Raw genomic sequence first — 25,115 nt, 5'->3', positions numbered from 1 at the left:
CCGTCCAGTCAAGACGGCCCTAACGACACGCCGAAGCCCAGCCTTACTGCCACCACACTCACCACTCTCTTCACGATTTCATCACTCTTCGCTCAACGGCTTAATAACCGGTAATATTACACGATCGTCACCAGGATACGACAGTGCTTCTTGGCGCGTCTCTAGCGGGTAGCAGCTTGCCGGAGCTCCGTCCGTTGCCTTGGGGAGCGGAGGCTGGAGCTCAGGCTCAGAGATTTCGATTCGAGTCCAGGGGCTGCAGCTGGTTGCACAAGATGCAGTTCCTGCCGATTTATCTATAGTGTAGAGGAATAATAGGACGCTGTAATGATTCAATTGTTTGTTTGAGATGGGAAAAGTTTGGCCGTCATGGAGGCGAGATGCTGACGTTTACAGTGTAGGCAAAGTTTGGATTGAGGACACGCATCCGCGAACCTCCGCTTTTCTCTGGAGGGAGCTTCGATGGTTGGGCAATTAAGCTCAGGCTGCTTGATATATTGGATTTACAAGTGATAAAAAAGATGAGTAGAGGCACCGTAAGTGGTCATTTTATAGATTCTATATGTACAGTGTATTGCTGGCCCGGAAACAAATGGAAAAAAGGGAAAAAGATGATAGTGTAGTACATGATGTATAAAAAGACCACCACACAATTACCTCCTACCGGCCATTGCGGAAAGCAGCAACCAGATGGAAAACAAGGAAAGCCCGAGGAATGAAAAAGAAGAAAGAGAAGTCGAAAAGAAGTTTATCCAATTCCATTATTGTCTCCATCGTACACAAAGGCTCAATCGATCGTCGATAGTCGTGTTCAAGATTGATCTCCAAATTTTGTCGTATGAAATGAATAAGCTTTTTTGTTCCCCCCATTTCTCCTCAACTCTCGAGATTGTCATCGTCGTTGTGGTGTTTTCGAGAGGGACTCTCATCATCCTCTCAATTCGTCATCGGACGTGTTGTTGATTTAGACGTACTTGCACATCATGGCAACCATGAGGTCGAAGAGACCGATGGCCTCAACGAAGGCGAAACCAAGAATGGCGTAGGAGAAGAGCTGACCGCGGAGAGCAGGGTTGCGGGAGACGGCAAGGAGGAGAGAGCCGAAAACAACACCGATACCGATACCGGCACCACCGAGACCGATGGCAGCAGAGCCCATACCAATGTTCTGGGAGACCTGGACCATGGCGTCGGCGATCTCAGAGGAGTACTGGCGGCGGGCAGCGAAGGCGTTGCGGGCGGAGGCCTGGATCATGGAGGGTTGCTGACGCTTGACGGTCTGGAAGGGGGTCATGCGCTGGGTGGTGAGGGTGCGCTTGGGGACGGCCTGGACGCGAGCGGCAGGACGGGCAACCTTGGAGGTCGCGGCCATGGTGGAGGCCAGGCGCTGAGCGAAGACACGGGAGGCCATTGTGAATGGTGGTGTGGTAGAGATGGGAGGGAGAGAGAAGAGAGAGATGGAATTGGAGATGGAGGATGAGAGGAGAAAGAAGGAAGAAGAGGAAGAAAAGAGAGGAGAGAGAGGAAGTCGTCCAGGAGGGAAGAAAAATGGGGAGAAAAATGGCCCTAGCACCGCAAGACCGCTTCCCGCTTAATTTTCGCCCTTTTTTCCCAAACCCTCCGCGTCTTTCGTGCGCTAACTGCCTTGGGAGGCTGGGAACAACCCTACGCCGGTATCAGAGAACCGGAGTATCAGAGTATCGCTGTATTATGGTATCTATCATTCCCACTTTCTTGCCTTGCTGGGTAAGCCGGGTTCCTTCGGGATGGGGCGAGGACCACTGAGCTTGCGCTGGAGCCAATAGGGTGAGTAATCATGGAGCAGATGAGCTGTCGCCGTGCCTATCGTGACTTGAATTGCTGTCTGAGACGCAATGGAATCCGCCGGTTGCTCCAGCCACGGCCAGGCATGCCCACTTGACTTCCGTCCTTCCGAGCTTAAGCTCCAACTGCACAGTTTCGAACTTTCGAGCTCTCCTCGAGCTTCACCGTCTCTCCTGCTCACCTCAATTGCACACTTTCCAACCTACAAAGCTGCTATTTGAGTCACGCAAAGCTCTCAGGGATAGGAGATGATGCTGAAAATTCTGCAGTGGATCTAGGCTAAACTGGATCCGATAAAGTGGTACCCGCCCCACATAGCGCGTCAAAAGGAGCCAGTCAGGCAGCTCAACCCGCGAGCTAAAATTATAGACGGCCTCTCGGACGCAAATCAGCGTCGAATCCGGCCCGATTCGGGAATGCGGCTCCACCCAGCACCGGCCTTGGCCACTCCATCTCTCCCCCAAAAGGAATCAAAACAGGCTGGCAAGTTGGCAACAGAGTTAGCCCGAGGGTTCGGCTGGAAGGAAATCCTGCCTCCAACTCCTCGTAATTAACTGTATTGTGTCTCACCGATCCTCGGATCGAGTACGGTATCCACCCGAGCACCAAAACACAGGAATGCTCCTAGCCGCCATCCCTGGAGCGAAGCTCGAAGCTCGAGGGGAGCAAAAAGGGAGGAAAAGACCACCATCCGTTCGAGGGGCGAGATGGCAGATTATATATCCTTCTTTGGATCCTCCAGACTCCAGAAAACCGCTGTTGAAAAATGATGCCGAAGTGCTCGACTGGAATTCCCGGCTTCGTCACCTGCTTGGCTATTTTGCCTAAACTTTTTCCCTCCTGCATATCGACTGTCCATTTTTCGACCTCTCTTCTGCAGCCGGCTTTTTACTTTTTTCTCCCCCTTTATTGCCATATTCTTTCCCCTTCCTTTGTCTCGCCTTAGCTTTTTGTCTTTGAACTGTGACGCGTTCAATTGACACAGTCGAAAGAGCACCTCCAGCTGTCCCCCAGGGAGCTCTCGCATCCCCGGCAGCTGCCGCAGCGAAACCGCGTGACCTCATCGCGCGTTTTACGAACCCGCTAAACCCAACCAGGCCCTAATTCAGCAACAAGGCCCGAATAAGGGGGGCTAACATAAGCATGTGCGCGCTGGGATCTTGCTCCTGCGTCCCCTGGTTCCGGCGGCTTTTCCCGAGTGCTTTGCCAGGCAGTGAGTGCTCGCTGCTCACCCTGGGCCGTTTGCTGCTGCCCTTGTAAGCTGAAGCATCTTTCACCGGGCTGCGAGACATCGATTAGGAAACCCTGCAATAATGTAGAAATCTATCGTTCATCTGACCGGCTTGCATATCATGCAGGCGAGGACGAGGTAGAGTTCCTGTTGGCGCGGATACCGCTGTGCCGAGGTTATGCTGCGGACGACAGGACACGTACGTCGTATCGAGATGAGCGTGGTGTTTAGCACTCGGGATGTGGTCCTTAGACTAGTGGGTTGTCGACCAAGTGGTATTTTTTACTTTGTGCTGAGCATTTGGTATTTTTTTTCTTCGAATTTTGGATGCGCCAATGATGTCCTGAGATCTGAAGCAGTTTCATCTGATTTGAAGAGTGCTGCCGTCGGTCGTAGATTGTTGTTCAAGCTGATGAATCTCGAGTGCGCTTGGTCATGTGACAGGTTTGCAGCGTTTGCTTGTTTCGTGTCTTCATGCCTGAGGCAGGAATCAGGCCGAAGGCCAGTACAGAGTACGCCAAACACATGAACAGAGCCCTCGCAGTGATGGCATTGTTTTGTCTGGGTTATGGCTAATAGCACATAGAGCTCATTTTTTGTGTTTTGGCGGAAAGAGGTAGAAAAGGATTGTGCATGCTTGCAATAACCTGGCCTGTCAGCACGCGGTTATATATCTTTTGCATTTATACCCTCCGAAAGGCAGTAGCTGACCTTGCGTGATCTTAGCTATTTCTTTACGTGGAAATCTCACTACCTGATATCACTGTTGTATTATATGTAGAAAAGGCCAGGATCAATAGGCAGCAATATCCTCCGAAGCTGACCCCCCCAGTTGTATACTTCGAGGCGAGCAGAATCTTGGCTAGAATAAGCCAGACCAAGAAGTACGCCAAGCTATGCCCAGAAAGAGCACAAAGCAGACCATAAATCCCTCGCGACCCACAAAGGGTCTCTCTCTCGGGCGATATAAACATGTTTCGAGCGTCGAGACTTAATACTCCGGCGTAAGTAGCAACGCTGGCTTGTTAGCTTGGTTTCAACCGACGGCACATACAGGTTGCGTATAGGTATCCCCCGTAGAGTGCTGATCGGTACTTTGCAAGCAAGAACTCCTCGGTTTCCAGGTCCGTGACGTTTCAGGATGTTGCTCTACAGCCTTCATCTTCAGTCATGAACAGCCCTGGATCTCTCAAAACATAACCAGAAAGCAACGAGCTCGGAAACATTCCGTCAGTGCTGATTTAGTCGTTGCCACTTGAAACCACGAGGGTCCCAATGGAGTCTGCTGGCGATGTCATTAGGTGGTCGATCGTTCCGTATCCTGGTTCGGCTTGGGTCCGCAAGATCACACATGCAGACCTCGTGCAGTCTGAACCATGTGTCTCTCAGGTACAGATTTCTCGGTCAATCTGCTCAAACACTGTACAAGCTTACAGCTATCCAAGCCTGTTGTTGTGCGAGTTGCAGCAATGCTAACCCTCGTTCTCACCACTGCACACCCCACGTTTTCACGCTCCGCGGAGATGTATACACGCCTTGTATAGCATCATCTCGCACGCCATTGCATCTTGCATATTGCCCATTTGGATTCCCTCGCACGTAATCGAGTAAGAGCAAAATGTGGCAAGGCTCTATGATGGCAAAAATGGATATAAAAGGGTTACGAGGGCCGAAGTCTGGCTCGCAGTTCGATACCAAGCTTGCAGTGCACTATCGCCATGGCGGAAAAGATAGCACCCTTGGACACAATCGTTGCAAAGGACTCGTCTCAGGAGTCTCTTAACGAGAAGAAGACTTTCGCAAAAACATACCGAGACGGTGATGCTTTTGTTGGCGGTGGTGCGACAGAGCTGTATGAGCCGATTCCTGAGTATGAGGGGCGGCACCGGTATGATCCATCTGCTGAGTGGACGGAGAAGGAGGAGAAGACGTTGGTTAGGAGGGTGAGCTCCCTAATATTTATCAACACACTCCTACAATGTGCATCGCTGATGGCTGTTTCAACAGCTCGACAAACGAATCTGCTCCTGGGTCTGCCTCATGTTCTTCGCGCTGCAACTCGACCGCGGCAACATCTCCCAAGCCCTAAGCGATGGCATGCTCGACGACCTCGGCCTCACCACAAACCAATACAACTACGGCATGATGATCTTCTACCTGTGCTTCCTCAGCGCCGAAGTCCCCTCGCAAATGGTCTCGAAGAAACTCGGGCCCGATGTCTGGATTCCCATCCAGATGATGACGTGGAGTGTGATTGGCATTTTGCAGTGTCTGATTACAGGAGAGAAGAGTTTCTACGCTACTCGAGCTCTGCTCGGTCTTGTCGAGGGTGGGTTTATCCCTGACGCGCTACTTTACCTTTCGTACTTTTACACGAATAGGGAGCTCCCCATGCGTGTTGGGTTCTTCTACTGTGCCTCGCACGCCACGTATATTGTTGCGGCGTTTTTGGCCTTTGGTATCCTGCATATGCGGTCGATCGGCGGGTGGGAAGGATGGAGGTGGTTGTTTGCACTCGAGGGTGGATTAACGGCGATTATTGGCTTTGTTTCGTGGTTTTATCTCCCGCCAGGCCCGACGCAGACGGCGAGTTGGTTTAGAGGGAAGGATGGCTGGTTTTCTGAACGGGAGGAGGTCATTATGGTCAATCGAGTTTTGAGGGATGATCCAGGCAAGGTACGTGCTTCCAATGATTGTCGCTTGAAGGATGCATGATAATAACGGACTGCCATTAGGGAGGCATGCATAACCGCCAGGGATTGACGCTGAAGCTTCTATGGGCTTCGCTTACGGACTACGATCTATGGCCTCTCTACGCGATCAGTTGGACGATGTTGATCCCGACAAACCCTGTGTCAGCATACTTGACCCTCAACCTGAAGACGCTCGGTTTTGACACGTTTGAAACGAACCTGCTCACAATCCCCGCCTACGTGCTGTTCTTGATCCAGCTGGTCTTCTGGTCATGGATGTCGGAGCGAATCAACAACAGAATGGCTGTTGTGATGTTCTATTCTATCTGGTGCTTGCCTCTCCTTCTGGCTCTCGAGCTGCTGCCCTCTACCGCAAGTCCTTGGAGCTGGTACGCGGTCACCGTGATGCTGATCGGTTTCCCTTATATCCACTCTATCAATGGTAAGATCATCCTACTTCTATGACTGTTGGATATTTATCCTAACCTGGACTGTAGTCAGTCTCACCTCCCGCAACGCCGGCACAGTCCGTACACGAACCATCGGCAGCGCGCTATACAACATGATCTGCCAAGCGAGTTCCATCATCTCTTCAAACGTGAGGACTCAGAGATTCCTCCACATTTTATTCCTATCAAATACCATCAGTACACTAATTATTGACTAGATCTACCGAGAAGACGACAAGCCCTACTATAGACGCGGAAACAAAGTCCTCCTCGCGCTAGTCGCATGGAATGTGGTAATGACCATCTTCATCAAGGTCTACTATGTCCAACGGAACAAGTCCCGAGACCGCATCTGGAATGCGATGAGCTCAGAGGAGAAGGATCATTACTTACGGACGACGAAGGATGAGGGGAATAAGAGGTTGGATTTTAGGTTTGCGCATTGAGCACACTGCACACGGGGCTGGAATGAGATCTTTTTGATGAGTTTTCTGTAAGATCAATGCATAGATGGCTGCTAGAGTCTGAAAAGAGAGCCCAGGAAATAAAAGTTTGGGATATCGGTGGCACAAGATACTATGATTGCATGATAGAGAAACTTCTCGCGACTTAGTAGATAAAACATAACAAGAATCTAACCATCTATACATCTCCAACCCATTATACAAGTAGGAAACTCGTAACAAACTGCCGTTCGGCACATAAACTCATAAATTGCTACCATGGTCGCAGGAAGACTCGAGGCAAAGCCCAAGCCTAAGCCTGATTCTGCTCCTCGAGCTCTTGAATTTCCTCCTCAGTACTTTATGTTCTTCTGTTAGCAAACACCATATATATAAGAACGATCAGCAAATACTCACGCTGGCGTAGCGCTATCCAACACGGCAGTAACCTCCACGCAAGCAGCCTGCAAGGCCTTGTTTGCATCCAGAAATCCACCCCAGATGCCATCGAGATCATCCTGTTAAAGCCGGTTAGACTTCTCTCATTGAATCCCCCCAGTGATTGAGGGTTAAAGGTGGGATGGACATACCGAGCCCTCGCCCCAGGCGAGACCAATGGACTCATTCCAGAGTGCGTCGAAAGTTGTGGTTGTGGCATCGCTGGCACCACAGAAGTTCTTGAGGTTGGCACTGAGAGACTCGAGTTTGGCGAGGAACTCGGTGGGGTCCCCAAGGGTGGTATCTTGGGGGGTTGATGTTGGGGCGGCGGCCGCGAGGGTCATGAGGAGGGTTGTTGCAGAGAAGAATTTGGTGAAGTACATTGTGTATGTAGTAGATGGTAGAAGTAGAGGAAGCTGTGAGAGAATATTGCGAGACTGAATGCAAGAAGAATGTAGTGTGATGTTGTAGTGATGATGCTGTTGTTGCTGTTATGCATACTGGCAAGGACATCTATCGGTATTTATACATCGTAGACTATAAGGCCGGACACGATTGAGGTCTTACAGAGCTATTATTATGAGCAGGCTGTGCTATCTTGGACCCGCTTGAGGTGGATCTAAACGACGTAGATGTTTGAACAGCTGTCAAGCCCCAAGGTGGCAGCAAGCGCTAGGCGTCTAGCGCTTGGGCGCCTTGCAGGCAATCAATAGTCCAACACCCAACACCCAAGATACAACAGTGTTGGTTACGGGTGTCGATATGCGCAGCCACATTAAATCTGCCAAGGATATTTGACGCGGCAGGATGGAATGCCTTATGCCCCAGCCTCTTTCATGTGGAGCTATGAAGACGCCTGTCTACTATGCAGCGTATAGAAGCCTTGATATATCAGTATCGGTGATTTTAGTAATTACCATATTACTCGAGCATGTAGATACCGGGTAGGGTCTAGCTTATTAGCCATAGTGGTTTGACTAGCTAGGATAGAGTGAGATGAAGGTGACAGAAATTCATGTAATGCATATGCCGCTACCATGTAACTCCAAGTACGCTCATGATTAACGGAACTCCGCCACCGAACAACGCTGCAAGCCCAACTTTCGCTAAATCCAAGAACAGAAGCGCCTCAACCCATGCAACAATTCATAACCTACAATTGTCACTGTATAAGGGACCACTCAGAGTTAGTTACCATAGCACCCTCGTAGAAATATAGATAGCCCCAGGAAGATAGAGCAACTTACCAGAAAGCAACAGTTAGATCTTACTATGATAGCACCAGCTCATACATCGTCGATCACCAGATACTAAATAAAAACACTAATATCAGCCTAGTCTTGGGTTGCAAGTTTCTTGATACTTACCAAAAGGTGTCGACAGAGAAATCATACCAGGAGTATCTACGATAATCTCCTGATCCTGGTTCATGAATTTCGAGTCTAGGCTGGTTCGCCACAAACGCTGCTTAGATGCGCAATGAGGCCCGGGATATTCGAGGGATCTTTTGGCACGATGTCTTGTTCGGCGTGATCCTCGTCGCCCGACGCAGAGGTTGGTAAAGACACCAGAGAGGATATAGCAGAGAGGACATCAGAGAGAGGCATGATGCTGATGCTAGGAGGAGAGAGCAAGAGTAGAGAGGATTGAAACATGATCAAGCAAAGATGTGGCAATGTATCTATTGAAGCTGTAGATATGATCTGGTAGCCAAAGCGTCGTTGTATGCTCCCTTTATTTACTTTGACCAGTTCATAAGGCCTGATCAATCTATAAATAAAACTAGAAGATCAGGCAGTGTAGATTCTGCCTGTCAGCCTAAGCTTAAATCGGGCTCGAAAGGCCAGCCTTGAGGGGCGCCATGGCCTCACTCTTGGACGCCTGACAAACAACTATCGCAGGACAGCATCCGAGTCAACTCACACGGCGTTGCTGAGTTCATGCAGCTCTTGTAAGTATTTTTTGAGCCGAACAGCACGTATTGAGCCTCCTTGACCCAAACCGGAAGACTGCTTTGTTCTCGCCCCATCCTATTATATTTCCGTGTATCGTGCCTTCCTCATCTATCTTGGTTAACAAGGAAGGTGCGATGCAGGTGTTAGGTTATTCCTGCCTTCCCCGGGTCTTGTAACGTTTCTTCCTGTTTCGTATGGAGAAAGTGCGAGCCAATGGTCGCTCCCTCTGAAGGTAGGCTCTCGAGGTTGTGCTTTCCTCTTCCATAATTCTCTCATTGGGAAGGTGCCATGGGCGCCATCTATCGCGCTGCTTTGTTTTAGAAACCTGAGGTCGACACGGGCGCAAGGCCTGCGCTATTGCTGTTCCAATGATTATTGTTGTTCCTCCAAAGTGTGAGGGATGTTGGGTGGATGTCTTCAACGAATAGAAATTACAATGAAATGCTATATATGCAATTGATAATGGGAATAGAAGCTTCAGCAGCAGACTTAGTCACTAGCACAACTGCCGGCAGCGTGTGTAATCCGTCAAATGTGCTGACTACTGTAACCTCATGACATTTGGCTAGCAAACCTGACTTCTTATGCATCAATCTGCCGACTCCGGGGGCACCCTAGGGCTAGAAATTAACAATTTGTCATATGCCTGGTATCTTCTCAATACTCCTCCTATTCTTTACAATTTTGGACGGTGTCACGGTGACCGGAAATTAAAGGGTAGAGTTGGAAGCTCGGCTCTGAGATGGAGGTAACCTCGGGGCCCCGGTGCAAATCCTGCAGGGTCCGAGAAAGTCGGTTTCTGGGGAGAATCGTCCCGTGTTTCGGCTCCGGGGACTCCTCTGCGGGGATCTCTGGAGTAGACGGTGGCTGAGCATCGTCGTATTTCGGCTTTTGGAGTGGGGATTGCGGACCGTGCGGTACTCTCACGGAGTGTACTGTGGAAGACTTTCTGCACTTATCCTTGCTCTTACTACATTGGAATCAGGCCATGGCTGCATAAAAATCCGACAGTTCCGGCATCGGCTCATCTTCGGCAGCTGGGATCGGAACCGGTAGCTGGAGCTGGAGGGTCTTATTGCCTTCCTAAACGAGGGTAGTCTGATAGTACGGACATATTACGGCAAAGTTGCTTAGTTGGGAGCGGTGATTGCTTCTCGGTTGTGATGAGTATGGACGGTATGCAAGGTATGCAAGGGTGGATTGAATAATTTGAGCCCTGCTCGGTCCGACATGGGACAAATCATACGCAGGTAGTGAGAAATTTGCTGGCCAGGAAGCAAGGAAAGGCTAGACAGAAAAAGCAAAGATTGACATGAACTGGGGTAGATAGCATCATAGCGTCGTATTTTGCTCGGGGTATTGCCGGGGAAGATCCCAAAGAGCGGGGACGATCTTACTTGGCAATGCCCTACATCAGCTATATAAGACCAAGGCCACATGTACCCTGATGCTATGTAGATCAGCACCAAAATGCATCTCCGGAAGTTGCTCCCCTTGGCTGCAGCCCTGAGTGGCTGTGTCTTTGCCCAGAGTGAAGCTGGTGTCGACGACCTCGACGGCCCTGGCGATGACCTCTATGCTAAGGACCTCTCCAATTGCACTGGTTACAAAGTGAAAAAGCACTGGGAGACACGCTCTGGGTTCTACGCCGACTTGACTCTTGCTGGTCCCGCGTGCAATGTCTATGGAATTGATCTCCCCGATCTGAAGCTCGAGGTTGAATACCAGACCGACGAGCGACTGCACGTCAAGATCAAGGATACCAACAACACCGTCTACCAAGTTCCCGACGACGTCTTCCCTCGACCTGGCTTTGGACAGTGGTGTTCTCGAAAGGACTCGAAGCTCAAGTTCGACTTCAACGCGGATCCCTTCGAATTCACCATTTCTCGCACTGATACCGGCGAAGTGCTCTTCGACACGACCGGCAACAAGCTGATCTTCGAGAGCCAATATGTGTACCTCAAGACGAACCTTCCAGAGAACCCCCATCTGTATGGCCTCGGTGAGCACAGCGACACCTTCATGCTCAACACCACCAACTACACCAGGACGATCTACACCCGCGACTCTTATGGAACCCCTCAAGGCGAGAACCTGTACGGTGCTCACCCGATCTACTTTGACCACCGCGAAAAGGGTACTCATGGAGTGTTCCTGCTGAACTCCAACGGTATGGACATTCTCATCGACAATGAGGGTGGCCAGTACCTCGAATACAACATTATCGGTGGTGTTCTCGACTTTTACTTCATTGCTGGCCCTACTCCCCGTGATGTCTCTATGCAGTACGCTGAAATCGCCCAACTGCCGTTGATGACTCCGTACTGGGGACTTGGTTTCCACCAGTGCAAGTACGGTTACCAGGATGTCTACGAGGTTGCCGCTGTTACTGCCAACTTCTCCGAGCACAACATTCCTCTGGAGACCATCTGGACGGATATTGACTACATGAACTACCGCCAGATCTTCACTCTTGATCCCGAGCGTTTCCCCGCCGATCTCTACAAAGATCTCGTCGACACCGTTCACGCGCGCGACCAGCACTACATTGTTATGGTCGACCCTGCCGTCTACTACAAGGAACCAAACCCAGCCCTCGATGAAGGCCTGCGCTATGATACCTTCATCAAAGAGACCAACGGCAGCATCTACCAGGGCGTCGTCTGGGCTGGCCCAAGTTACTTCCCCGACTGGTTCCACCCCAACTCGCAGCAATACTGGACCGAGCAGTTCACGACCTTCTTCGACGGCGTCAACGGACCGGACATTGATGCGCTGTGGATCGACATGAACGAGCCCGCCAACTTCTACAACCGTCCATACCCTGGAAATAACACCACTCCCGAGGACTTTGCCGAGAACAACGACAATCCCCCGACCCCACCGCCGGTTCGTGACGGCCCTGACGCCCCCATCCCCGGCTTCCCGGACAGCCTTCAGCCAAACTTCGCATCCGGTAACAACGAGAAGCGCGCTGTTGCTGTTGTCGCTCGCAAGCCCCGGTCCACGCTCGGTCGCCAACGCGGTGCCGGTCACTGGCGCTCCGAGAGATCCCAGTGGCACCATGACCCCAAGGCTGGCTGGCAGCACGGCAAGAAGACTGGCTCTGGATGCGGACCTGATGAGTGCAAGGGTCTCCCCAACCGTGCTCTTATCAGGCCTCCATTCATGATCCAGAACGGTGCCGGCCCTACCCTTGCGGATGGCACTGCTGACACCGATCTTGTGCAGAGCGGTGGATATGTTCAATATGACACCCACAACCTTTATGGTGCTATGATGTCCACGCACTCGCACAATGCTATGCGCGCTAGACGCCCGGATGATCGTGCTTTGGTGATTACTCGGAGTACGTTTGCGGGTTCTGGCAAGGACGTGTCGCACTGGCTTGGAGGTAAGAACTTACTTACAGTAACATGAACAACAGCGTGCTGACTACCACCGCAGATAACATTTCCGACTGGCTCTCGTACCGTCTGTCAATTAGTCAGATTCTGCAGTTTGCAGCTCTGTACCAGATCCCCGTTGTCGGCCCTGACGTCTGTGGTTTCGGTGGCAACGTCACGGAGAACCTCTGCGCTAGGTAAGACTCCTTCAATCGATTTACGTAAATCATCCTGACAGTAAATAGATGGGCAACCCTCGGCTCCTTCTACACCTTCTTCCGCAACCACGCCGAGATCTCCTCCGCATACCAGGAATTCTACCGCTGGCCCGTCGTCGCCGAGGCAGCCCGCAACGGTATCGCTATCCGATACCAGCTTCGTAAGCCCCTCCCCCCTTTCCCTCTTCTCTCCATCAGTATCAATACTAACAACTCACAGTGGACTACATCTACACATCCCTCTACAAGCAAAACCAAACCGGCACACCCACCCTGAACCCGCTCTTCTTCAACTACCCCTCCGACCCTAACACCTACCCCATCGACCTGCAATTCTTCTACGGCGACGGCATCCTCGTCTCCCCCGTGACGGAGGAAAACAGCACCAGCCTGACCTACTACCTCCCCGACGACATCTTCTACCAGTGGGGCAGCGGCAAGCCTGTCCGTGGACAAGGCGAGTACGTTGACGCAGAAGTCGACATCACAGATATCACAGTGCACTACAAGGGCGGTGTTATCTTCCCGCAGCGTGTCGAGAGCGCGAACACGACGACGGCGCTTAGGAGCAAGGGGTTCAATATCGTTGTTGCGAAGGGCCTTGACGGGAGTGCTGAGGGGTCGTTGTACCTCGATGACGGGGAGAGTCTTGTGCAGGATGCGGTTTCGGAGATCGATTTTGAGTATAACAACGGCAGGTTTAGTATGAGTGGGTCGTTTGAGTATGATGCTGGTGTCGGCATCGAGACCATCACTGTTCTTGGGGTTGAGAGGAAGCCCGAAGGGAAGTGTGCGGAGGGGGTGGAGTATGATGAAGAGAATCAGAAACTTGTGCTTCATGTGGATGTGCCGTTGACGAAGAAGTGGAGTGTGAAGATTGAGTGAGTGTTGGGATGAAATGAAATGCATTGTATATAGGTATTGGAAATGAGCCAGCATGCTTCGATAGCAGCAATGTGAATACAACATTATTAGCATTGAAATTCGCCTGTTTGGACGAGCAATTTGAGAACACCACTAGCTTTATAGCCTGAGACTACTCTACATCTAGATACATGTCTTGAACACGAAGAGTCTTCCCTGATCCGCCCCATATGATCTCCTCAATTCATCGAGCTATGGTAGTTTAACCACGAGCAGCCACGAGTCGAGGATACAAAGTAACCATATCCACTACATTTCCAACTGAACATCGCTCATTAGCAAGCCGCTTCCACAAATTGGATCGCATACTAACCTGTCTGAAGAACCTTTGCCTCCTCCTCAGAGATTTTGATCATGAATCGCTTCACCAAAGTCAGACCAAGCTGGAAATATAGAGGTAGTAATGTGTTTTTCAAAAACTCTGACATACCTTCTCGACTGCTCTCAGGATTTCAGCTTTGTCATTTTCGGACACCCCAAGGTCAGTCGATATAGAGGAGCGGTTGGTAAACTGTTGGACAGTATGTCAGAATGAGTAAGTGTAAGAGTAGGCATCGGGAGTCTCAAGAATCCAGCTCACTTACATTATCAACCCCAAGAAACTTTCTAAAGACATTGTGGACTTCGGCTGTGACATCCATTGTGGGCAACGACAGGATGGTCTTCAAATCTAAGAATCGAACGGAGACGAGGGACTGGCGCCACGAAAGTCAGAATGAGACCGTTTTTTGTAGCTAGTTGACTGCGGTGGCTGGTGATGGGGTTGAAGCGGTCAGCTCCCTCCGGTAGGAGGTATCCCTTGCAGAGGGAGTTAGTTTTTATTGCATGCGTATATGCAAGCTGCTTAAGAGGGTAGCAGCTCTGGTGTCTTTTTGAATATGCTACATCTTGTTTGGTGCTCTTTGGCTTGCTGGAGAGTTCAAGGGAAAGACGAATAATAATAAACTACCGGGGTTCCAACTACTTGCATTCTATGTTCACGTCGCATCTTTCTGGAGCCCTTGGTATCAATCTAGAGTAGCCAGGCTGTGCAGATGATGGTAAAGAAGTTATGAGTCAATAAAGCAGCAAATGGAAATATAAGTCAAGAGACACATACAGACCCCACAGCGTGATCTGCCAATACACTACATCGGCTATGTACGAGGTAAGTAAACACGCGACAAGCAACAAGAACCCCACTAGAATCTATTGAGCAGCTCCATTTCTTCGTGCTTGTGATCCATAGTTAGTGAAACCGGTGCCTAGAAGCTTGAAATGAAAATGGACCCGCAGTCACGGAGCCCCGGGTTAAGTTCATATCCATCACGTCTGGCGGCTGCCTAGAAGCCTCAGTTAATCCAGGTTACAAGATTTGTTCGCAGAGTTGGCTGGCTGTTGATAACTATCAGAAATGTACGAGCTTGATCATTCCATCAGCACTTGATTCCACAGGACATAGTGTACTCTCTATTGATTATAGCTTGTAGACCCAGAAGCTGTGCTTGTACAATAGTAATTGATGCCTATTGCATGATCTCGAAAAGCTGCCCGTATATGGTATTCCGCGGCGAACGCCCTACTCGTCCTTTATTTGCGGAGAAAGGCTCTGGTGCTGAAAGTCCTAAGTTCCGATCAACAATTCCACCCATAACCTTTAGTCGAAGTCCGGCGAGATGAGGCTTGATTGGAATGCCCCCACAAGACGGAGCTGTCGCGTGGAGAGAGTGTACGCGTAGATATCCATTCTCCACGAGCGAATAAAGGTTGGTGAAGTACATACCTAGAATAGTAACCAAATCGTGTTAAGCTGTTAAATCGGATAGAAAGGGACAGTATTCCCGTACAGAGATATTAACTATCTCAACGCTACAGGTTTGACGGAGAATAAAAAGCTCAAGCATCACATCTATTCCAATTCCAACGAAAGCAACAACCAAGTTCAAACAGCTAACACCGGATAGTGTTATACCTACTTACCACCTTCCCTCATATAACGTGATCAATGCTGTCACTCCAAGCCAACCAAGACGCTATACTCCAACTTCGCGGTGAAAGTTATCGCTTCAGCCTGGACTAGCGCGGCATATCCACAGTGCGATTGGCAGCAGGCATCAAGATGGCGAGAGTATTTCGAGGCTCATCTCGAGGATTATGGCTGGAAGAATTGTTTTCTCCTGGAACTCAATGCAAGTAGTGGTTGTTGAGAGCGGGTTGAGAGGTACACCTAGGTGGAACTTGAAGATCCGATTTACGGGCCAAGAAAGGTGTAGAAAGCCTACCAAGAGTTGCGATGTAATAGATGAATCATCATAGAGACAGTCAAACTCTGCAATAGGGCGTATGCGTAATCCCTTTGGGCTTGGTCCTATACTTTATACTCACACGCCGTCCAAGGCATCCAACACAGCTGCAGACTCTCCAGTGAAGACCAAGAAGACCAAGAAAACCAAGGGTGAAGGGGCAGGATCGTGGTATAGAGTGGAAATGTGGTTGGCTAAAGTGGATGCAGAGCACCCCCACTCTATCTCGTCAGGATGCAAGCCATGCTCTGACAGCCCTTTCTAATTGGCTATCCATCCCACATGGCGAGAGAATGTCTTTGTTGACCAACGGCTTTCGTCAAGAGTTGGTGGAATTCAATCCTGCAGTGATTTTGCTCTTTCGAGCGCTCTCGTTGTCACGGACCCTGAATCAGGGTCCATTTCTCCCTCCGCCCCTGCCACCAAGAGTGAGATTCCTAAATTCACCTCGCTGCTTAGGGTCTAGTGGAGTGTCATCAGTCAGTCAGTAGCTACCATATCACTGCAGGAACAGAACATTTCATGGTTTATTATGCTGCCTGAGACGCAGAGGGCGAGGGCTGGCCGCCTGGGGCAGCACACAATCCTAATCTGCTGGGATCCACGACTCCACGAGCGACACGCCAATCATTTCCATCGGCCGACGAACGGTCCATCTTTACCAGAGAAGCACAACTGAACTCTCAACTCCTGACTCCGTTGGGGGTCCGAGATCAACGGCTCAATTATGTGGTGCCTGCGTAACAGCCTCCCCGACTGGGCGCATTCCTGTCGAGCTACGAGACAACCAACCAGGTGAGGGGCAGTATATTATCTCGGGGCCCTGCCCCTGTTTATCGTGTCTGGTAATTAAGACGTGAAAACACATTGAGCCTCCAGCACGATGCTTTTACCTAGGAATTTCCGGCGGCAGGCCGTGGTATTCATTGTGCTTCTCCTCCTCCTCAATTGGTATGTACTGCACAAGGCGTACAAGAAATCAGAGGTAGTAGACGTCTCGACGCAATACCCTTTACTCTCAAAGTACATTGGCGGCGGGAAGGGGAATGGTGGAGGTAAGTCACCAAGCCGCCTTGCGCATGCATTGCAATGCCAGCACTGACACATAATCATCACTACAGCGTGGTACCACCCGCTCTCATGGACACACGGCTCAATAACTCCTCAAGAATCTGTCGTCGCCGCCGCCCAACTGGCTCGCAACCTGTCTCTAACAGACCCCCAACGGCAGATCCCTTACTCCTCTATTCCCCGAATCATCCACCAGACGTGGAAAGACACAAACATCGAGACATGGCGCGACACATTCCGCCAAAGCGCAGAGAAATGGCTCACAACGTTAGAAAACGATGATGTCGCATACATCTTTTGGGACGACGCCGGAATCGCGCAGTTCATGCATGCATTTGAGCCAAAGCTCGAGGCTACGTTTTATGCGCTCCCCAGTAACGTCGAGCGATCAGACGTCTTCCGTATGCTCGTCTGCAAGTGGATTGGCGGTGTTGTACGTCACCCTCTTGCATTCCATCATCCGAGAACTCATACTGACTGAACTAGTACGTCGACCTCGACACCGAACCCCTCAAACCCCCAACCAGCTGGATCACCCAGACAGACATCACCCCGTGGACAGACCCGCAAACCGGCAGAACCTACACCACCCCATCCCCATCCCCCGTCGGCGCAATCGTCGGCATCGAAGCCGACAACCTCCCAGACACCGATACATACTGGCGCATGGGCTACGGATACCCCGTGCAACTAACCCAGTGGGCATTTGCCTTCGCACCGCACCACCCAGTCATCGACCTCTTCATCGACAACCTCCTCTCGACCATGAACCTCGTCACGCGGGACCAGGATATCCTCTCGCAGACCTCGCAGGAGGCGCTGAATGCCATTGACCCGGTGAACCTGACGGGGCCGATTGCGGTTACCGAGGCTGTGAGGGAGTATCTTGAGGGCAAGGCGGATCTGCGCTGGGATGCGCTGTCGGGGGTGCAGGATGGCGGGAGGAGTAAACTTGTGGAGGATGTTTTGGTTTTGCCGATTACGGGGTTTAGGTATGTTTACGCTTATCCTGCTGATTCTGTATGTGTGTACTAACGATGGTACCAGCCCTGGACGAGGGCAATACGGGAATATGGGCTCGAAGCCTGTCACAGATCAGGCAGCGAGGTTGTATCATCATGCCGAGGGCTCGTGGCGGAATTGGAGTCTTCGCGTGGAGTACGGGAAATTCTGTCGGACGGTGTTTGGACGCTGTAGGGATTGGTCGAAGGTGGCGCATGGTATACTATGAGTTTGCTATTGTCCATGGCCAATTTTCTTTTGTTTACTGCATGCGGCATGCCCTAATTCCGACTACGTCTTCATGTCGATACCCATTTTAGCTGATAGCTGCGTAATTCATGTATAATCAAGAGATGATAGTTGTGGAACAGTACTCACCAGTAGTGGTTTGCCTCATAGCTTAGGCAGCTGCATTCCCTCCAAAAAAGATGTCCGATGTCGTTCGTCTTCTTCTCAACAACCTCTGACTGGACTCTCAGCCCGCAGTCAATTGGGTGAGACTTCCAGAACATTACTGCCTCGCCGCAAGGCAATCCACATGCGCAAAGCCCACTAGCGGTCAAAAAGCCCTCGTCACCTCTACTAACCCTAATTACAGAGTCGAAGCGTCCAGGCAACATCGTTAAAAGCGGTACAGTTACGTACTAGGATAGCGGATTGTGCCGCTGTCAGTACGGATCTGATGCCAAGAAAAGGGGCAGCTTGACTACAGGATCCAGGCAGTCAGAATTCTATTTCGCCGGTCATTGGATTGGACCCTTTATTGCTGGCTAGTAGTTAGTGGCCAACCCTTCCAGCGTGCGCTGTAAGCGCTACCTAGCCGAGATCCACAAGCGTATGCGTATCTAGCTCTAGATTGTATGGAGGAGCGGTCCTAGAGCCAAGAACAAGAAGGTAATTATTGCGCTGTCACGTAGCTAGCGTCAGTACCTTGCTAAAGCATTCATCTACTCCCATCACTCCGCCCTCAGCAAAGCATACCCCCAAACATCCAAAACAACCCCATTCTTCTCTGCAGCCCTTCTCTTCCTCCCCTCACACTCAAACCCAGCCTTCTCAAGAACCCGTCTACTCCCGTCATTCCCATCAAACACCTCCGCCTCAATCCTCAACACATGCCCCCACTGTTCTTCGCTCCACACCCACTGACAGAACCTCTCAACAGCCTCCCCCGCAATCCCCTTCCCCCAGTACCCCTCAGCAATCCAGTACCCCAGCTCGACGGTGCGGTAGCTAACGTCTGTTTTGAGTTTCAGGCCGATTGCGCCGATTAGCTCGTTTGTTGAGGAGAGAGCGATGACGAAGTCTGTGGTGACGGGTTGGGCGTGCGTGAAGGCGATCCATCTTTGGGAGTCGGCTGGGGTGTAGGGGTGTGGGAAGGCGTTGCGCATGTTTTTTGCGATCAGGGGGTTGTTTGCTGCGTTGGAGAGGGTGGTGTATTCGGATTCGTGGGCGTGGAAGGGCCGGATGTGGCAGGCTGACTTTGGGAGGTGGAGGATTGGGGGTGGTGGTGAGTCGGTCATTTTGAGTTGTGGCTCTGTCTGCGATGGTTTGATATGTATGAGTGGTGATTGACTGGGTGAGGATGTTTCTGGACTTCTACTTCGTCTCTTGTTGGTGTGATGAGGTGGATGTGGCAGGTATGGAGAAAAGAATGGAATCTGGCCTTTAAATCACGGCTTGCGTGCTTGTTAAGTGTGGATATCGGAGTCGGGGATTCTGGTCAAGCTTTGAGTCACATAGATTAGTGCAAGACAAGATACTACCTCGAGAGTACGCTAGGCTGTTTGTAGTGGAGAGACATGTAAGCTTTGCTTATTGCAGGATGATTCTGCAATGTACAGCAGCTTATTGGACTGTTATCTCCACTTTATACACAGCAAACTTAACCCACTGTAGATGAGTCGGTCCTCGGCCAGCTCGGCGACCCGATTCTCCGTGACAATTCAATCTATACTTCATAGAACATGGCCAATGAGCAATCTCAGCTCCTATATATAGTTCATGAACGGTAACCCGAATATATTGCGCTAAGGCCAGCTGAAAGATACATCGAAACGGTTTTTAACGCGAGATTGCGATTACTACGGTTGAATTCAGCTCTCGTAAACATCAATAGGAGTATGTTCAGAAACCCTCCCTCTACTACACAATAATCAAGGCACATACTCAGGCGGCGCCCTCCACCTCACAACCGCCTCCGCCTCGACCCCGATCAAGTACTCCCCCAATTCATGCGTCACCACCTTTGCATTGACAATCGAGCAAGGCGGCCGATGCACCCCCTCCCCGCCTTCATGCAGATACGTCAGAAAGCCCCTCATCACCTCATCCAACTCCGCCAGCTGCCTCTGCGCAACCTCCAACTTCCGCCCCGCCCCACTCCCATCTTGATCGTAGTAGATCGTCAGCTTGGTGATATCCCTTGGAGTTGCATCACTGAGCGCTAGCACGGCACGTAGATTCTCGAATGCGCGATGCGCTTGCTCCTTGAAGGTCCATCTGGTTTGGTCTTCCTTCCAGCGCTCGTAGGGGGTCGGGTGTTTGCTGGGTGGTTTGTGGGCGACTTGCGCGGAGGTGCGGAGGAGGGCGAGGGTGGGGGCTCCGGGGGGAAAGGGGGTGATGGAGAGGGCGGAGGTGAGGGGGCCGGGTGGGGGGGTGTCTTGGCGGTTGGCGGTTTGAGTGAGGGGGGTGGAAGAGAGAAGCATCTTGAGTCTACTCCGTATGGCTGTAGTGGTGAGTTTGATAGGAGCGGGAGTGGTGGTGTAGTGTGAAGGAGGATTTATTAGCTCATGGCCAAGAATGCTAGAAGCTCCTAAGAGTTTAGCACGTGGTCATTGCATGACTAGCTAGTCGCTTTTGTTATAGATGCCAGGTTATATAGGCGATGGCTGATATAGTAGTCGATTATTATCGAATAAATGGACGGAGCAGTTGCTGCGCAAGCTAGAGACGGTATGAAAAGACTTCCAGACGCCGGTAACATGGATGCAGTCAGAGAATCACCGTTTCATCTTGTGTACCGGCCTCTTCTTCGCAGTCGACCGGCTCATGCACAATCATCCCTAGTCTCTTCGCCCAGTCCGTCCTTCCGGTCTCCCGAATCAGCTCATCAGCCATATCCCTTCGGCGATGGTATCTCTTTGGAGTTCCCGCGACCCGAAGCTTCCGTCCGTTCATATGCATTGTCGTGGTCGCTGCATTCGCTAGGAACAGCAACCCCGCAGAGACAATGAGAAGAGACAACAGTAGCACCTGGCCAACCTTGCTGATATTGCACACCAGAACTGCACTGACATAGACAAGGAGAGTGGCGAATGCGGACGTCACATCCTCGCCGACCGTCCGGTCATGCATCCACTGCCCTGCAGTAACGGCTTTGAGGTCATCCACTGCACCCTGGATACGGATCCAGCAATCACCGCTTAAAAGAACGAGAAGATCGCCCTGTACGCCAGGCTCTGATGCGCCTTTCCACCCTGTCTCTTTGCAACGGCGACGAATCACAATGACGTTACAGAGCCTTGCTAGAACTAGGGCGAGAAGGCAAAACACGCCCCACCAGTCTTGAAGCCAGAGGTAGATTATCAGCACCGCTGGAGTCGCAAACACAGCAGAGACGTATGCACCCAAAGCTAAGAGGTCTTCCCGTGATCCAGGCATGGGGGTCATGCCCGGCATTCCCGACATCCATCTTTTCAAAAACGACGGCTTTGGCGGGCGCTTTTTTTCTGGCTTGTCTGGGATGGTCGGCCCTGTAACTCGCAGTGTGGTTAAATGTCCTGCCTGCCCGACTCTTTGCAAAAAGCACACCGTCGCCGCGTTTTCAACTCGAAAGACGTAGCCCGTTGTCATGGCGGCCACAGCCGGGAACTCCCCTCTACTTAGCTCTGAAGCCGATTGCTGGCGATGTAGACCGGGGCAGAGCACGAATATGTCTGGTATGATTGAAGTGCCTGTTAAAGTGGTGCGCCGGGCGATTGCAGATATTTCTGCAATCGTCACCAGCCCGGCAGCATCTAAAGACACGTCAGGGAGAAAGTCGGCCATCTGTGGAGGTAGTTGGCGACGGCCGATTTCTGAATGGTCTAGTTTCCACTGGAATGCTATGAGAACTGAGCCTCAACTTGGAAAGCTGCTGGCAGTCAATATTTCTGACGCAAACTCACAGTGGGAGGAATATACATCCCTGCACACAGGAACCAGTAACAGGGCCTGAACGTTGAGGGGTACTGATGACCCCGCTCGGAGATTGGAATGAGATACCTTAAGTCGAGGCGACGGGAGCAAGAGAGTCTGATATACCGTCAATTGCATCTGGTGATGCAAATCTCATATACCTGCAGCACAGCCCCTCTGTCGTGGCGTAGACACGTCACGCTCTTTGTCGTTCGACGCCCATCATTCCAATCGACAGGCTATCTCAGGACAAGGCTGTTTCGCGGTCGGAGACGATTTCATTCGTTGCTTGATTGCTGATGTCTGCCAAAAGCAAAACCCTCTAAGCGTTGGGCAACTGCAAGCGAGCACGAGCCTCGCGAGGCGCCATTCCATGTCTCGTACTGACCTTCGCCTCGTAAGCGAGGCTCAAAACCAGCTCTCTCACTTTCTCCATCATCTCATCCCAGCAGCGCATAAGAGTCTGTCGTTTTGGAGACCTGGAAGCCTGTGCAATGTGACTCAATAACCGTTCCACTGATCTCACCAAGATATATTGCCAAAGGCATCATCCAAATGGAGCATCCGGCTCGTGCGTTCTATTCGGAGCTAAGACGGGGTCAATTCCGCCTGCTGATTGTCCATGAGGGCCAGGGTAACGAGGAGCTGCACTGCACTCTGCAAGTGCGGACCCTGTACCGTCCGATTCTACAGAGAGACCACCCTCCAACCATCGAAGCATCTGACCCCGAGCCGTATGACGCGCTGTCCTACTCGTGGGGACCATTCGAGCCTCGCCACTCTCTGACGATAATCCATGACAATTACCCCCATTCGGTCGATGTTTATCCGAACCTCAAAGCTGCCTTACTTCAACTGCGTGACCCTCACACACCGCGCTTTCTGTGGGTCGATGCCCTCTGCATCAACCAACACAATGGGATCGAAAAGAGCAGCCAAGTGAAGGAAATGACGAGGATCTATAACAATGCTAGACAGGTTTGTGTCTGGCTGGGCCCGGCGGATGATGAAAGCACCAGAGCCATCGACTTTCTGAGAACTCAGCTCCAGCAAGATGACAGCGACAGCCTGATGGAAGATCCAAGGCTTATTGAGGAATGGGCCGCCCTCTCCAAGCTCATGAGAAGGCCTTGGTTCAGCCGCCGCTGGATCATTCAAGAGATAGCCCTTGCGCGATCCGCCACTGTCTACTGCGGTCATGAATCGGTTCCGTGGGGTGAGTTTGCCGATGCCATCGCTCTCTTCGTTGATGGCCAGCCAAGGATCGAACGAGCCTGCTGCAACACCAGAGAATATCGAAATGACTCAAATTATCTGGGAGATCTAAGGGAGTCGGCCGCCGCGCGCCTTGTTAATCGAGCTCCATCCATCTTCAACAAGTCGCAAGATGGAGGTATCATAGGCAGGCGACTCTCCTTGGAGGAGCTGATGTGCGCTTTGCATATCTTCGAGACATCTGACCCTCGGGATGCGCTGTACGCAATCTTGTCAATGGCTCGTGACGCAAGACCTGGCTTCAAGCTTTCTGACGAGGCGGAAGGTGTATACAGCGCAGATTACATATCTCTATCTCCTCTTGCCTCGAGCCCAAACCCATATGAGCCTTCTTCGCCGATCATGCCAGCCCAGCTGCCTCCGCACTCACTCAATCACGACTCTCGGACTGGGAACGGAAATCTAGGCGCAACTCTGTCAGCCAACTCAAGCAGAAAGCGAGCTCTGTCAGATAGCGGCTCACACCATGGCCCTTTTACGCGCTTGAAGACAGAAGAGCCTACGATTGAGGTGTTGTCTACTTCTATAGATAGCCTGAATACCGACAGCGATCCGCCAGCCATTGTACTAAACCCCGTGGAAACTCCACCAACAGCTTCTCAGATGCCTCCGCCTTCTCTCCTATCCGCCGACCGTCCTAGGTCCCAATCGCCCTTGCGTCTTCAGATCCTAGGTCTGAGCCCTCCTCATCACCGTGCCTCAAGCTCGTATAGCTCGATATCATCATTCCTCGCAGAAGGCCCGGCAATGAAAGCCGCAAAGCGCTGGTCCAGAAACTACAAAGACTGCCACATCCCAGTCGACTACACAAAGTCCCTCTACGAAGTCTGCGTCGACGTCCTCAATTTCACCTTCAGAACCTCCAACTCGCTCGACATGATTTGCCGTCCTTGGGCCCCCATTCCAACAGCTCTCTTCCCACAGCCCCTTCCATCGTGGATTCCCACAACGTCAAAAAACGCCTTTGGCCTGGCCAAGAATGGCGTTTATACACGCGTCAATGCGGATCCCTTGGTTGGCGGGCCTGGCCCGGGTCCCGTATTCTACAGAGCCTCCAAGAACACCCCCGCGCTATGGCACTTTGACGAATCCGAGGGCTGCAAGCCCCGTTTGGTTGTCATGGGTTTTGTACTAGGGGCAATCAAGATCAAAACATCCCCTGCGATCTCTGGCGTGATACCAGGCGAGTGGACCGAAGCCGTGCAATGGAATAACCCGTCCACTCCTCCCCCCGAGCACTTCTGGCAGACTCTCGTCGGCGACCGCAACGACAAGGGCGAGCGACCGGGTAATCTGTGGAAAAAAGCCTGTCAGCGAGCCTTTGAGTATCGCCCTCAGCAGGGCGACCTGAACGTGACCGAGGTTCTTACGCGAGTCCTCCAAGACCATGTCCGTGGGTATCTCGAACGAGTCCAAAAGACAGTCTGGGCACGACGGTTAGCGATCCTCGATGACGGGGCGTTGTCGCTCGTCCCTCGAGGAGCGAAGAAGGGCGACCAGGTCTGTATTATCAACGGGTGTAGTGTGCCGATTCTGCTGCGGGAGGTGGAATCCAGCAGGAAGCAACAACATCTCGAGACCGAATCGCATCATCAGCCAGACGGGTGTATTCACGAGCCGGGGACCTGCTATGAGATGATCGGGGAGTGCTATGTACATGGGATGATGGACGGCGAGGCCAAGGCCGTTCAGAGACCAAGAGGGATCAAGAATCAGTGGTTCTACTTGATATAGATCAGTTTTCT

At 51.5% G+C, this 25,115-nt stretch overlaps 12 protein-coding genes across 12 annotated transcripts; 7 read left to right on the top strand and 5 right to left on the bottom strand.

Annotated features, from left to right (window-relative positions):
• The first annotated feature begins 234 nt into the window (after positions 1–234).
• BJY04DRAFT_179795 (uncharacterized protein) lies at positions 235–1,134 on the top strand. The gene has a single exon (XM_073709956.1). The coding sequence runs from the start codon at positions 688–690 to the stop codon at positions 958–960; it is 273 nt and encodes a 90-aa protein (XP_073575298.1). The 5' UTR covers positions 235–687; the 3' UTR covers positions 961–1,134.
• BJY04DRAFT_134719 (ATP synthase subunit C family protein) lies at positions 259–1,972 on the bottom strand. Its single transcript, XM_073708557.1, has one exon. It carries the CDS (start codon positions 1,406–1,408, stop codon positions 962–964), a length of 447 nt encoding a protein of 148 aa, XP_073575297.1. The 5' UTR covers positions 1,409–1,972; the 3' UTR covers positions 259–961.
• On the top strand, positions 1,131–2,497 carry BJY04DRAFT_179794 (uncharacterized protein). The gene has a single exon (XM_073709955.1). It carries the CDS (start codon positions 1,474–1,476, stop codon positions 1,780–1,782), a length of 309 nt encoding a protein of 102 aa, XP_073575296.1. The 5' UTR covers positions 1,131–1,473; the 3' UTR covers positions 1,783–2,497.
• On the top strand, positions 2,498–3,803 carry BJY04DRAFT_179793 (uncharacterized protein). Its single transcript, XM_073709954.1, has one exon. It carries the CDS (start codon positions 3,231–3,233, stop codon positions 3,579–3,581), a length of 351 nt encoding a protein of 116 aa, XP_073575295.1. The 5' UTR covers positions 2,498–3,230; the 3' UTR covers positions 3,582–3,803.
• A 967-nt stretch (positions 3,804–4,770) lies between these two features.
• BJY04DRAFT_214279 (major facilitator superfamily domain-containing protein) lies at positions 4,771–6,640 on the top strand (the record flags this gene model as incomplete). Its single annotated transcript, XM_073715180.1, has 5 exons — positions 4,771–4,995; positions 5,060–5,728; positions 5,788–6,187; positions 6,243–6,343; positions 6,413–6,640. 5 exons carry the CDS (start codon positions 4,771–4,773, stop codon positions 6,638–6,640), a joined length of 1,623 nt encoding a protein of 540 aa, XP_073575294.1.
• A 310-nt stretch (positions 6,641–6,950) lies between these two features.
• On the bottom strand, positions 6,951–7,458 carry BJY04DRAFT_214278 (uncharacterized protein; the record flags this gene model as incomplete). The annotated part of the gene is made up of 3 exons (XM_073715179.1): positions 6,951–6,996; positions 7,055–7,155; positions 7,228–7,458. 3 exons carry the CDS (start codon positions 7,456–7,458, stop codon positions 6,951–6,953), a joined length of 378 nt encoding a protein of 125 aa, XP_073575293.1.
• A 3,042-nt stretch (positions 7,459–10,500) lies between these two features.
• BJY04DRAFT_230997 (glycosyl hydrolases family 31-domain-containing protein) lies at positions 10,501–14,599 on the top strand (the record flags this gene model as incomplete). Its single annotated transcript, XM_073719418.1, has 5 exons — positions 10,501–12,427; positions 12,481–12,616; positions 12,665–12,798; positions 12,858–13,518; positions 14,596–14,599. The coding sequence occupies 5 exons, from the start codon at positions 10,501–10,503 to the stop codon at positions 14,597–14,599; spliced, it is 2,862 nt and encodes a 953-aa protein (XP_073575292.1).
• A 2,127-nt stretch (positions 14,600–16,726) lies between these two features.
• och3 (glycosyltransferase family 32 protein) lies at positions 16,727–18,145 on the top strand (the record flags this gene model as incomplete). Its single annotated transcript, XM_073715178.1, has 4 exons — positions 16,727–16,898; positions 16,965–17,347; positions 17,401–17,906; positions 17,962–18,145. 4 exons carry the CDS (start codon positions 16,727–16,729, stop codon positions 18,143–18,145), a joined length of 1,245 nt encoding a protein of 414 aa, XP_073575291.1.
• Positions 18,146–18,872: 727 nt separating this feature from the next.
• On the bottom strand, positions 18,873–19,439 carry BJY04DRAFT_214274 (GNAT family N-acetyltransferase; the record flags this gene model as incomplete). Its single annotated transcript, XM_073715177.1, has 1 exon — positions 18,873–19,439. One exon carries the CDS (start codon positions 19,437–19,439, stop codon positions 18,873–18,875), a length of 567 nt encoding a protein of 188 aa, XP_073575290.1.
• A 448-nt stretch (positions 19,440–19,887) lies between these two features.
• BJY04DRAFT_134667 (RidA family protein) lies at positions 19,888–20,767 on the bottom strand. The gene has a single exon (XM_073708556.1). The coding sequence runs from the start codon at positions 20,622–20,624 to the stop codon at positions 20,073–20,075; it is 552 nt and encodes a 183-aa protein (XP_073575289.1). The 5' UTR covers positions 20,625–20,767; the 3' UTR covers positions 19,888–20,072.
• On the bottom strand, positions 20,549–22,275 carry BJY04DRAFT_179782 (uncharacterized protein). Its single transcript, XM_073709953.1, has 2 exons — positions 22,086–22,275; positions 20,549–22,014 (listed from the first exon to the last, which is right to left on the bottom strand). The coding sequence occupies exons 1-2, from the start codon at positions 22,101–22,103 to the stop codon at positions 20,911–20,913; spliced, it is 1,122 nt and encodes a 373-aa protein (XP_073575288.1). The 5' UTR covers positions 22,104–22,275; the 3' UTR covers positions 20,549–20,910.
• Positions 22,276–22,313: 38 nt separating this feature from the next.
• Positions 22,314–25,111, top strand: BJY04DRAFT_134658 (HET domain-containing protein). The gene has a single exon (XM_073708555.1). It carries the CDS (start codon positions 22,651–22,653, stop codon positions 25,102–25,104), a length of 2,454 nt encoding a protein of 817 aa, XP_073575287.1. The 5' UTR covers positions 22,314–22,650; the 3' UTR covers positions 25,105–25,111.
• Positions 25,112–25,115: the final 4 nt, after the last annotated feature.

Source organism: Aspergillus karnatakaensis, assembly GCF_047715665.1.
Source record: "Aspergillus karnatakaensis strain CBS 102800 unplaced genomic scaffold BJY04scaffold_6, whole genome shotgun sequence".
Lineage (NCBI taxonomy): Eukaryota > Fungi > Ascomycota > Eurotiomycetes > Eurotiales > Aspergillaceae > Aspergillus > Aspergillus karnatakaensis.
Note: the sequence above shows the minus strand (reverse complement) of the source record. Positions and strands in the feature narration are given on the sequence as shown.